Raw genomic sequence first — 12,524 nt, 5'->3', positions numbered from 1 at the left:
GGTCTTCCCCCACAGCCGTGCAACACGAACCAACACCAAAGAGGAAAAAAACAATCCGCTTCAACCGTCGATGATGTGAAAATCACCAGAAACCTTGGATACTGCCTTCAGTTTTTGCAATTTGTTTGCATTTTTTGCACGATTTTGGCAGTTCTCGGGTAATCTTTTTTTTTATTTCTGATTTATTGGTGACTTCTTGCCCTTGGAGTGAGGGCCTGCCAGTTTTCCCGCTGAGGGCCCTCGCTGCAAGCACCACCCTCTGCGGCGCCCCAGCGCCCTGATAAGCTCTGTATCGTGCGTGCCATCAGTTACAGAGCCACGGCACTGTGCCCTTCGCTGCCCTCTGCCATATATAGGCCGCGTAAGCAGATTTCTCTAAAGGTTGACATTTTTTTTTCGCAGCCATTTCCATAGCCCTCCACCATGGACAAGATCAAGGCGACGCTCTTCAAAGAGCGCCAGGTCGACCTCTCGCACGAGGAGAAGAATGTGCTGAACTCTTCTGAAGACGATACCCCCGTGGCGCTTGTGGTGTCCAAGTCCCAGGAGTACGATCCCATCGACCATGCTATTGCTGCTGAAATTTCCAAGGACGGCTATGCTGCCATCACGGTTGAGGACGACTCGCCGTACCCAGAAGTGAGAGCCTCGGTGCCCTCGACTGACGACCCGCTGATTCCCCAGAGCACCATTCGTATGTGGGTGTTGGGGTTCATCTTGACCACGTTGGGGTGTGGGATGAACTTACTCTTCTCCTTCCACGCTCCTGCCTTCTCCATCACCACCTACGTCACCTCCATCTTGGCCTACCCGCTTGGGCGTGGCTGGCAGTACATCATGCCCGATATCAAGATTTTTGGAATGCCGTTGAACCCCGGGCCCTTCAACTTGAAGGAGCACACCATCATCACCATCATGGGCTCGGTTTCCTTTGGCGGTGGTGCTGCTTACGCTACCGACATTCTTTTGGCGCAGAACAAGTTCTACAATTCTGATTACGGCGTCGGTTTTGCCATCTGTGCCATTCTCTCCACCCAGATCATCGGCTTCTCGCTTGCTGGCATGGCCAGAAAAATCCTCGTGGAGGCGCCATCGGCAGTGTGGCCCGCCAACTTGGTTACCGCTACCTTCTTGACAAACATGCACGTTAACGAGAACCATGTGGCCAACGGCTGGAGGATCTCCAGATACGCTTTTTTCGCCATTGTGTTCTGCTCCTCCTTTGTGTGGTACTTCTTCCCCGGCTACATGTTCCAGGCCTTGTCGTACTTTGCCTGGCCTACGTGGATTGCTCCCGATAACGCTGTGGTCAATCAGGTTTTTGGTGCTTCCTCAGGCATGGGGTTGATGCCCATCACTTTTGACTGGAACCAGATCGCCGGCTACGTCGGCTCCCCCTTGATTCCTCCTGCCTCCGTCATTCTCACCATTGCCCTTTCCATCGTCATCATTTACTGGGTCTGTGTGTCTGCCATCTACTACACAAACACCTGGTGGTCCCAGTACCTCCCCTTGTCGCTGTCGACCAACTTCGACAGATACGGCGAATCCTACAATGTGCTGAGAATCATGAACACCGAGAACTTGACTTTCAACGAAAAGGCCTACAAGGAGTACTCGCCGTTGTTCATGTCCACCACCTTCGCCATCTCCTACGGTGTGTCTTTCGCCTCCATCATTGCCACCGTGGTCCACACAGCTCTTTTCCACGGCCACGATATCTGGAACCAGATCAGACAGAAGGACAGACCCGATGTTCACCAGAGATTGATGAAAAACTACAAAAACATCCCTGAGTGGTGGTTCTTGATTGTTTTCCTCTGTGCGTTCGCCCTTTCCATCGTCACCATCAGAGTGTGGAACACCGAGATGCCCGTGTGGGCCCTTATTGTGGCTCTTCTCATTGCTGTTTTCTTCTTGTTGCCTGTTGGTATCATCTACTCCATCACCAACATTGCCGTTGGCTTAAACGTGGTCACCGAGTTCATCATCGGCTACATGGTCCCTGGTAAGCCATTGGCCATGATGTTTTTCAAGACTTACGGTTACATCACCAACAACCAGGCGGTCACTTTTGCTCAGGACATGAAGCTCGGCCACTACATGAAGATCAAGCCCCGTCTTTTGTTCTGGGCACAGATGCTTGCCACCATTTGGGGCTCTCTTGTCCAGATTGGTGTTTTGAGATGGGCCTACGGCAGCATCGATAACTTGTGTGACCCTCAGCAGAAGAATCACTACACTTGTCCTAACGGTAGAGTGTTCTTCCAGGCCTCGGTCATTTAGGGCGCCATTGGTCCAGAGAGAATTTTCAGTCAGGGCCAAATCTACTACAAGTTGTTGTTCTTCTTCTTGCTTGGATTTTTGCCAGTGGTCAACTGGCTCATCTGCAAGAGATGGCCCAACTCGCCCGTTAGATGGCTCAACTGGCCCGTGTTCTTCTCGGGTACAGGTATGATTCCTCCAGCCACTCCATACAACTACGTCAACTACTGTGCCGTTGGTATCATCTTTGGTGTTTTCATCAAGAAGAGATTCACCCACTGGTACTTCAAGTACAACTACTCTCTTTCCGCTGGTTTGGACATTGGGTTGGCGTGGGCATCCTTGATCATTTTCTTGTGCTTGAACTTGACAAACGCCTCGTTCCCTGATTGGTGGGGAAACAACGTCATCAACACTGCTGACACCAACGGTACGGCTGTGAGCAAGATTCTTAAACCAGGAGAGGCTATTGGCCCAGACACCTGGTGATGAATGGGACTTCTATTTCTAATGGTACATAGGTTAATTTGCTTGACCCAAATCGGCTCAAGATTTTTTGATTAAACGTTTGTGATATTGCAAGAATGAGAATGAAGAGCGTAGTTAGTTTACTTCAGGTGAAGGCGCAAGATGTATCAAAATCTCACAGGTCTTTTTCGTTTTATGTATGAGTTGAAAATAGACTTCTTGATCGATCTTATTTAAACAAGTCATCTGATCTTTCTTTAGGGACCACATAATTCAGGAAAAATAAAAGGATTGAAAGAACGAGAGAAGAAGAAGTTGACAATTATTTGTGGACCAACTAAAAAAAAATGTGGAGTACAAAGTGGTTCGCAAGACATACCAGGATCAACCATTGTCGTACAGAATTGATCAAACACATGAAAAAGAAAGAAGAAAAAGGAAATAACATTGAACAATTACAAAGTAACAAAGCTTATCTATTGCCCCTGCATCAATTTGCTTAAATTTATGTATATAATGGTCCTTCCATACTATTGTTCCCGGGTCGGCCTCTCTATCAGTTTATCCGACACAGGACCGATCGTAGATACCGAGAAATCTGTCTCCCTATCTACAGCTTTAGCTGACTTCCTCCTTCCACCTTCATATTCATGTCTGATGAGCAAAGGCTGTCGCTATTGGCAGCAAACAAAGACGCTGATCTCGAACCTGATACCGACTTGGAGCGGTCGGGGGGCACTTCCTCTGCTGATCCCACTACATCCTTAAACCCATCTACATCTTCCCCAGAGCCCGAACCCCAGGGAACCCGCTGGGCCCCGTGGCATCCTCAGACATGGAAAGATTCGGTCAAGAGCTTCTTTTCTGCATTGGTTCTGGGTCCTGCGTATCCTAGGGACGACCCACCTCGACCCATCTCTAAGCTCAGACCGCTAGAGCTTCTTCCAGATAGATTCCGGCAAAAAACTTCTCCCAATGTTCGAATCATCGCTTTATTGCTATACGTGCTTGTGTGGGTAGCTATTTGGGCACGAGTGCTACTTCCGTACTTCACTGAGGTGCCCCAAGTAAGTGGTGATCCAGACGCCTCGGCGATCTCTCTTACTTGTGAAGGTGCAGTGGACTTCTGGAAGGGGAAAAACGCTGCATGTGGACTAGATGCCCATCTTTGCCCAAAACTTCCTGAAGATGAGGATGTGATCATCAGATGTCCTGCTCTTTGTGATAGGGGCAGCTGGCTCTACTCCCTGAGGGCAGTAGGGGACCAGATGATCAAGTACAGGGGTTTTTTTGTGGGTGGAGGAAGCAAAGATAGTGGAAAAGATGGTGCTATCACACACCCTTATAGAGCGGACTCATTTCCTTGTGGGGCTGGCGTCCACGCAGGGATCATTTCTCCTTTCTTTGGTGGTTGCGCTAGAGCTTCATTCAAAAGCGGGCCACAAACCTCGTTTGAAGCGACTAAAGGCAAGTACGGCGTTTCCGACTCTATTGCATTTAAATCGTTTTTCCCATCCTCATACGTGTTTAAGGACATCGACGCCTCGGTGTCGCATTGCAAAGACCCCAGGCTCGTTGTGTTGATCATGAACGTTGTCCTTGGCATACCATTGGTCATATTGGGCTCATCTGCTGTTTTTATATGGGGCCTCATGTCTGTGGGATTCTGGACCATTAGCTTGGCCACCGATCCGCCTACACTTGTAGACCCTGCTCGTCTGGAGACCTTCTACGAATTGATCTCGCTCAGCTTGGGCCGATTTTTGCCAACTTGCTTCGTAATGTACTTTTTGTGGAAGGTGAGTATAAAGCGAACTTTCAGTAAGCCACAAGAAGAAAGAGAAGCTCCCATTTCTCCCATGGAGCCTTCAAGCTCACCAATGTCAAGACTCATATTTTGGTACCCATTTTTTTGGCTAGGTATACTCAACAACATAACCTTCGATAGATTGCCTGTCGATAGGCTTACATGGAAAGATCTTCAGAATCAACCTGGCGCCCTTCTCACAGTATCGATCTTTTCAGTGATAATTCTTGTTTGTGTAATTACTCAGGCATATGCTGTATGGCTTTCAGGACGATTCAACAGACTCATCAAGATCTACATTCTAATGATTGCTGCATTGTTCCTTTTAGCATGGATACCTGGACTCACTCTTCGTATCCACCACTACATTTTCGCCTTGATTTTCATCCCTGGTTGCTCTACAAGAGGCCGCACCGCATATGTGTTCCAAGGGATTTTACTTGGTCTCTTCCTCTCCGGTGTTGCTCGCTGGGGCTACGCCTCTATCGCTGAGACAAACGTGTCGCTTTTACGTGGTGAGCCCGAGGGAAATATCACGCCGCCAATGATCTTCGATGTGAATCCTGACAAAGGCATGCTCTACTGGGAAGACAGCTTCCCAGAGGCCACGGAGGAAGAAAATGCCGTCGTAGGACAGGAGCTTACAAGATACACGCATGTATCACTCTTGATCAATGATGTCGAGAGATATTTGGATGAGAATCAAGGAAGCCTCAACATGACACAACTTATCAGCACCAATGAATTCCTCAATGATCTTGTTAAGATGGCTACACAAGATGAGGAGGAGATCGACCTCTACTTAAGAATCGCAAGATACGACCCACTGAGCAAGAAACACGGAGACTATACAAAAGCTTACATCCTCTCGTATCCCGGATTCAATCTTACCATGGCAGCCGCTGGAGTGACTTAAGCCCAACTCTAGTTTTTTGCAACCGAATTTGGTGCGACCTGTATATGCCCACACTATCAATTTCTCAGAGCCATATACACGTCGACAGAAAACAGAAACAGACAACCACGAACAATATGGACGACTTTAGCGACTCGGGCGAGTTGTACACAATCAGAAACCAATTCTTCACAAGCCAACACCACAAAGTCTTGTCATATTCTTTGGACAGTTTTTCCAGAGATAATCAGCTCAAGGTGATTGAGTTTCAAGTGAGATCGAGCGTAGCGTTATCCCAAGATGCTTCCCAATTGATCGACAATGGTAAGCTGATATTCCCAGAGCAGACTCAGGTGTTTGATGTCTTGCAGGCCTGGAACGATTTGATGACTTTCGGTACAGACGAGTCCACCTACTTTGATGATGTGGTGAATCCTGAGTTTGAATTGCAGGCTATCCTTACTGCCCTCTACTACGTCAAGTTCAAAAAAGATGTCCCCCTTGCGATACAGCTTCTAGTCAAGTACACAAACTACAACACAAACAACGTCAAAGAGTTGGAGCCTTACTTGATCTTGGTTCAGTTGTACTTGGTTAGAGAGAACTTTTCGGAGGCATACAAAATCTACACTGGCTTCCAGAACTTCCCTCCACAAGCAAGAGATAATATCATATACCAGGTTTTGGAGAGCTGGATCTTGTCCATCAAGGGAGAGTCGGACAATATTTCAAACGCATTTTATTTCTACGACGAGATGTTGTCTTCAGACTTTGAAGATGATCCTCAGGGCAAGTTCCGCATTTTGAACGTTTTGTTCGTCATGACGATGCAATTAAAGCACTTGCCCGAGGCCAAGGAGTTGTTGAACCAGATTAATGCTCTTAACTACAAGGGCAACGAGAATGACGATTTTCTCGCCAACCAGGTCACTTTCGATTATCTCACTAACAACGGCGCCAACGTCGAGTCCTTGTTGCAGCACTTGAAAGAGTCAAACCCTGAGCACCAGTTACTAGCTGACTTGGCCGAAAAAGAGGCCAAGTTCGATGAGATCGTCAGCAAGTACCAGACTGCTACTTAGAGAAATCCATGATGTGTATATTAGAAAGAGAAGATCTTACCTTTTTGCATTTTTCATTCGTTTAACTATATCCCTAGTTCACTCGTCTATCTTGACCACTTCACCTTCTTCGTTGAGCTTCAACCCCTCTGCGAGTAGCCTCTTTTCGATCTCCTTCAACTCATTTTCTCTTTCCAAGAGCTCTTTTCTCTTGTTGATCAAATCCTGATGCACTCTTTCTTCGAATTTTTTCAATCTCTCTTCCTCCAACTTGATCTGTTCCTCTTTCATTAGATAGCTGGCTGACTCATCGTCCTTATTTGAGCCATCCTCCTCATTTCCGTCGTAATTGCTGTAGGAAAACTTCTTACCCGACAACGCTTCCGTTCTGTAATTTTCGTAAATGACGTCGTGTGTCCTCTCCTTAAATTCGTTGAGATGTGTGATCAAAAGAATATTCTTCAATATCGTGAAGTCATTGAATTCGGGCAACTCAATGTTGATGGGCTTCGCGTATGCTGGGTTCAAAACTCTTAGCTTCAAGAGATCGTCTTCATCACCCAGCTCCTGGAACTTGTTGGCACCAATGATGGCGAAGGGGATCAAGGAGTTCAAATATTTATTATATTCGATGATCTCGTCGTCGATATAGTCTTCCTCGTACTCGTACTCGTTGAACTTGTAATATTCAATCTTGTAGTTGTTGAGGTCCTCCAAGATGAGTCTCTTGTTCAATTTCAATTCTGCAGGGGTCAATGAGTCTGCTTTGGCAATGACAGGTATCACATTTACGAGCCCACTGACGTGCTGCAAGAACTTCACGTCAATTTCTGAGAGACCGTGGCCCGTGGCGTTGATCAAGTAAATCAACACGTGGATCCTGCCATCTTTGAACCGAGGGTTACGCTTGACCCTACTCTCTTCCAAGAGCACCTCGTCGTACTGGTGTCTGATAAAATCCACGATAATTTTAAAGTCGTCGTCGCAATTGATGGCGTTGGCGAAATTGGGCGTATCAATGATGTTCAACGAGATCTTATGGCCCTCGTTATCTTCCAATTCGACGTTCTCGTGTCTCAAGGTGAGCTTCTTCAGAAAAGGGTCCTGCCCTGCCGTCAGTGACGTGGGCACGATGGAATTCCCACCACACAACGAATTGATCAAGGTGGAGCGGCCGGAGCCGGACTCACCTATGATCATGGCAGAGAAGTTGATGGACTTCTTGATGGTCCTTCTTTTTCTCAACGCCAGCGACGACGTGTTGTAATCCTGGAACGACATTGGCGGTGAATTGTAGTTGAAGGGTGCTGTGTTTACTCGCAAAAGCGACACGTCCATAGAGACCTGCAGGTAACACCGGAGTCCACCACTTTTTGGCACTTGACTAATGGGGCTAATGCTAGGAGGTAGTTGAGTTGAGAGACGGAAACGAAGATATGGAACGGGACGAGGTGCTTGGGATACTTATCCTTTTGTTGGGAGAAATATTGTCGGCTATGGTGTGGAATCACGTGCGCCTGAATCACGTGTAAGGGGTGCCCAATTTCTCCTGTTGAGACCGTCTCGATCGCAGACTACTTAATGCCAACTTACTCATAAAGCAAGTGGAAGTCTATCTTCTTGTAGTAGCAAAATTATTGACTTTTTCTTGACTTTTCATGCATTTGAGCGAAGCCTCTCATACTTTTGTCTTTTTCGCTTGTCCCTCATAGTTGCATCCCAAAACTTCAGCACGTATAGCCCCAGAATATAGTTGCACAGTTTTGAATCGCTGAGAACATAAAATTACGTTATAAAAAGCGAAGAGAAGAGAGAAACAACCAAATTTCGTCTACTCGGTCCCGCTGAGCTTAAGTCCTAACTCCGCAAGCAAATGCATCATTTAACCCCAACCACATCTCTTTCTTCCAAGACTTGTCCAGAGTAATCCTCCAAGTAACCTGAAGAGTATTCATGCCCTCGGGAAATTTGCACCCAAAGCGCAAGTTCTCAAGCACTTTAAATGTGGAGACAAAAATCTGCAAGTCCACGTAGATCACAAAATTGAAGAATCCGTACACTTTTGAAGCATCCATTGTTGACAGCCTAAAAATCCCCATTACTATACCTAAAATCATAGTCCTCGAGGCACGATATCCCCAACAGGAATTTAACCGCACATCGACCAAATCACCAACGAAAGACAAATAATCATTTCGACACTCAATCTGTTAGCTTCCAACCAGAAATCCACAGTAATACTATCACATCAATTCCTCACCTTTCTCTCGAGTGGTCTAACCACGATTGTATTGGGTTTCGCAACTATTGCAAATGCCCGCACATGGCCAAAGCGCAAATGGCACAAATACAAAGTAGAGCCTTTTGTACACAAAAGAGAAATCAAATCGACACACGTAGGTGAAAGCGCAGGGCACTAAAACAAAAATAACCCCCAACTAAAAGCTCCATGTGTTTGTCCATTCACAATGGCACTTTGCGTCACGTGCAAGTGCCTCGGTGCCATCCCCCCAAACCCCAACGTCTCGACTAGGTCTGGAAATAATAGATAAGCAGGGATCTCGACAAAAACAGAATAGGAAGCAGATCCTTCACTTTCAGTCACTATTCTCCACTTCACTAGGGCTTAAGCATTCCGCTCCACTTTTATCTTTTTCTGAATTTCCCTTCAGGGTCACCGTTTTGCGTCTGGCTCGGACTTTTCAAGTGCACTTAGTAGGACCCGCTTTTTTTTTCGCAACCGCTTCTAAAAATCACATTCACCATGTAGGGCATACAAACCCCTCTATATATATTGCAGCCTCCAACAGACCCGTTTATATATTGACCGTTTTGCAGAGACATTTACTTTTCGCTAAATTTTTGCTCTTCTAACTCCTCGTTATGCCTTATCATTTGGTCGTGCTTGTGCACGGAATCTGGGGAAACTCCTCCCACATGTCCTATTTGGCAGACCAGATACAGCGCTACAGTCTGGCTGCTAATGGAGAAGATAAGATTGTTGTTTACAAAACAGGCTCCCATTCTGGCTACAAAACCTACGACGGCATCGACGTGAACGGGAAACGCGTGGCTGACGAGATTTTTGCCGAAACTGATCGTCTAAATGAGACAGGCAAGGTCACCAAGCTCTCGGTTATCGGCTACTCGCTAGGAGGCCTCATGTCTCGTTATGCCTTGGGCATCTTGTACCACCACAGGTACTTTGACGAGGTGCAGCCTGTTCACTTTGTCACGTTTTGCACACCCCATGTTGGCACAAATAGCGTGAGTCTGTCGCTTTCGTCCAAGATCTTCAACTTGGTGGCCCCCTATGTGTTGGTGTATACGGGACAACAGATGTTCTTGAGGGACAAGACTGCTACGGTGGGGAATGATGACAGGTTGCCCTTGCTTGTGTGGATGGCAGACTCGAAGTCACCGTTTTACAAGGCGTTGGCCCGTTTTGCTCATCGCTCCCTTTACGGCAATGCCATCAACGATAAGAGAACAAGCTGGTACACCACGTTTATCTCGAATGTTGACCCGTTCAACTCGATGGTGAACGAGTCCCGCAGCGCCTACAACTTTCAGTACATCAAGGGGTACGAGCCCAACGTCATCGACTTCTCGAAATCCATTTCGTTTAGCAAGATCGTGCGTCAAAGCAAAAAACATTGGTTCAGCCCCAAGCGCTGGGTGTATAAGGCGTTTGTGTGGATCAAGGTGTTGGCCTCCCTAGTGGTGATTATGCCCGTGTACTCAGTCTACCTCTTGTCTAATGCAATTTGGCAGAGAGTGCAACTCAATAGGAGAATCCGCAACTTTTACAAGGAGAGCCCCAACAGCCTTGCTGTGTTGTATGACTTGGTTCAGGACAATGTGGACGAATCTGATCTTGAGAAGGGCCCTAAGTTGACGAGGAAGGAGTTTAGAGACTTGGAGAAACCTGACCTGGATCATGAAGAGACGTATTTGGAGGCGATCGAGGAGAGAATGCACGATAAAGCCGAGGTTTTTGTCGACTCCATCTTTAAAGCAGTGGACAGTGCAAGTTACTATGATTACCATTACAGTGTGGCCAAGAAGAAGGCGCCACTTTCAAGACCATGTTCGGATGACAATTATTCCAGTGAGGAGGGCAAGCTTCTTCCGAAGCCCAGCTTAGTCAACTTAAAGGGCAAAGAAGTTAAGAACGACTTCAAGCTTAATTTCAACTGGAAGCAGGAAAAGATTGTCGAAGGGTTGAACACACTTCAGTGGAACAAGTACCCTGTGATCATCAGAAACACAAAGGCTACACATGCAGCGGTCATCCACAGACATAACGATCCAAACTTTGCCGAGGGCAAGGTTGTGGTGCGTCACTTCATTGAGCAGGTTTTTAGGGTTTAAAATGGGTTATAGAATTGATTGATATATATTGTACAATGGGTTATAGTGTTACGTATGTAGGAATCCCACATAAAGTGATTCAAAGAACAAGCCGCCTATATTAACTCGACGTAGTTGGCGGGGAATATACCAGTGGCACCGTTGTTTCTGCCGGTCCACCAGTCGTCTGTCGTTTCGGACTTCTTCAAGATGTCGATGACATCACCTTTCTTGAAGGGCAAATCGCCAGATTGCTCACCTTTGAATGTGTAAAGGGCGATTGCCTGAGTAGCGTTGGATTTCTGGGCTCCGCCAAAGTTTGGTTTGGACGCGGTCGGCCTCGAAGGGCTGCTGCCGCTGTCGCCAAGTCTGGTTTTGTTGAGCCTCAGCCCCAAGTTGTCGATATCGGAGTCTCTGCGATTTCTGCCCGAGGGCCCATCATAAATGTTGTCTTCCCAGGCCGAGCGTCGACCAGCGCCACCTCTGGAGCCTTTGCTGTAAGATTCATTGCGGTTGTAGGAGCGTCTGGGCTCGTCGTCGTAGTCGTCGTCGGAGTAACCATAGTCATCTGAATGACGTCTGCTTCTACGCGTTCTGGAGGCACCGCCACGTGAGTACTCCGAGGTGGAGTCCGAGAAGTCATCGGGGATGTCGTCGTAGTAGTCATCATCGTAGTAGTCTTCGTTGTCGAGGTTATAGTTGAACACTCTGCTCTCCAACACCCTCATGAGAGGCTCGCACGCTGGCGGCACCTCCACCTGGCCCGCCAAGATGTTTCTCGCCTTACAGTTGTTACCGTAGAACTTTCTATTGGCCTCTCTTCTCTCCACAATGGCAGAACCTTCCAACGACACACCAGCAAACAAACCTTTTGTCTTGGAGTAAGCAAAAACCGCCGAAACCGAGCCCAACGAAGCGGTACCGGCAGCCTCGGCGTTTCTTCCAAGAGGACCTGCGGCGACCGAAATGTTGGTACCCAATGTGACAGAGCCCATCTGAGCAAACGTGTCGACGGCAGCTTTCGTGTTCAAGATAAACACGAAATCGGTGAGCTCAGCGCCGATTTGCCCTCCAACACCGGCACCGGCAGTAACGATGGCACTGGGAGGTGACCACGAGCCGTCAGGCAACCTGGCCACAATGACACCGGAGCCAGCTCTTCCAGAAAACAAAAAGCCAGCCTTAAGCACGGTGATCACTGCCAACCCCTTAGCGTTCTTCAACACATGAGGAGGAATCACCTGGTCAGCACCCACAAACTGGTTAGGCTTGATGAAACTGGCGAGAATCTTCGCCGCTTTTCTTGATTGTTAGTTAGGGATCGCAGTCAATTGCATACAATTAGCACATACTTTGACTCGGACCGCAAGGACCGGGGGATCGGGTTGTTGATGCCCATAGCAGTTGAAGGAAAGAGGATAGTTCGTAGTGAGGTGTGCTTTTTCCGGGATATATGGTTGCGCCAAAGTGCAGGCCATAGAGAAAGGGTAGGTATAAACAAGGCTAGCAGAAACGGCGATTGAAATTGAAAAGAAATAGGGGGAGGTGTTTCCATGAGTTAAGCATGTAAAAGAAGTTTGGCAACTGACATTTCATCTTCCATTTCCTTACTCCGCCGGGTGATTAACTTTGGTTCACTGGGATTTCGGTTTCGCAGCCATAAAGTGCAACCGCC

The 12,524-nt window shown here is 47.4% G+C and overlaps 6 protein-coding genes across 6 annotated transcripts; 4 read left to right on the top strand and 2 right to left on the bottom strand. All coding sequences in view use genetic code 12, as the record gives it.

Annotated features, from left to right (window-relative positions):
* Window positions 1-423: 423 nt before the first annotated feature.
* On the top strand, window positions 424-2,754 carry OPT1 (oligopeptide transporter; the record flags this gene model as incomplete). The annotated part of the gene is made up of 2 exons (XM_054702215.1): window positions 424-2,277; window positions 2,338-2,754. The coding sequence occupies 2 exons, from the start codon at window positions 424-426 to the stop codon at window positions 2,752-2,754; spliced, it is 2,271 nt and encodes a 756-aa protein (XP_054558190.1).
* A 629-nt stretch (window positions 2,755-3,383) lies between these two features.
* CJI96_0004548 (uncharacterized protein) lies at window positions 3,384-5,456 on the top strand (the record flags this gene model as incomplete). Its single annotated transcript, XM_029036800.2, has 1 exon — window positions 3,384-5,456. The coding sequence occupies one exon, from the start codon at window positions 3,384-3,386 to the stop codon at window positions 5,454-5,456; it is 2,073 nt and encodes a 690-aa protein (XP_028888897.2).
* A 116-nt stretch (window positions 5,457-5,572) lies between these two features.
* On the top strand, window positions 5,573-6,517 carry CJI96_0004547 (coatomer subunit epsilon; the record flags this gene model as incomplete). The annotated part of the gene is made up of 1 exon (XM_029036799.2): window positions 5,573-6,517. The coding sequence occupies one exon, from the start codon at window positions 5,573-5,575 to the stop codon at window positions 6,515-6,517; it is 945 nt and encodes a 314-aa protein (XP_028888896.2).
* A 78-nt stretch (window positions 6,518-6,595) lies between these two features.
* CDC11 (septin CDC11) lies at window positions 6,596-7,834 on the bottom strand (the record flags this gene model as incomplete). The annotated part of the gene is made up of 1 exon (XM_029036798.2): window positions 6,596-7,834. One exon carries the CDS (start codon window positions 7,832-7,834, stop codon window positions 6,596-6,598), a length of 1,239 nt encoding a protein of 412 aa, XP_028888895.2.
* Window positions 7,835-9,379: 1,545 nt separating this feature from the next.
* Window positions 9,380-10,870, top strand: CJI96_0004545 (uncharacterized protein; the record flags this gene model as incomplete). Its single annotated transcript, XM_029036797.2, has 1 exon — window positions 9,380-10,870. One exon carries the CDS (start codon window positions 9,380-9,382, stop codon window positions 10,868-10,870), a length of 1,491 nt encoding a protein of 496 aa, XP_028888894.2.
* Window positions 10,871-10,965: 95 nt separating this feature from the next.
* Window positions 10,966-12,248, bottom strand: CJI96_0004544 (uncharacterized protein; the record flags this gene model as incomplete). The annotated part of the gene is made up of 2 exons (XM_029036796.2): window positions 10,966-12,151; window positions 12,202-12,248. The coding sequence occupies 2 exons, from the start codon at window positions 12,246-12,248 to the stop codon at window positions 10,966-10,968; spliced, it is 1,233 nt and encodes a 410-aa protein (XP_028888893.1).
* Window positions 12,249-12,524: the final 276 nt, after the last annotated feature.

Source organism: Candidozyma auris, chromosome 5 (genome assembly GCF_003013715.1).
Source record: "Candidozyma auris chromosome 5, complete sequence".
Lineage (NCBI taxonomy): Eukaryota > Fungi > Ascomycota > Pichiomycetes > Serinales > Metschnikowiaceae > Candidozyma > Candidozyma auris.
Note: the sequence above shows the minus strand (reverse complement) of the source record. Positions and strands in the feature narration are given on the sequence as shown.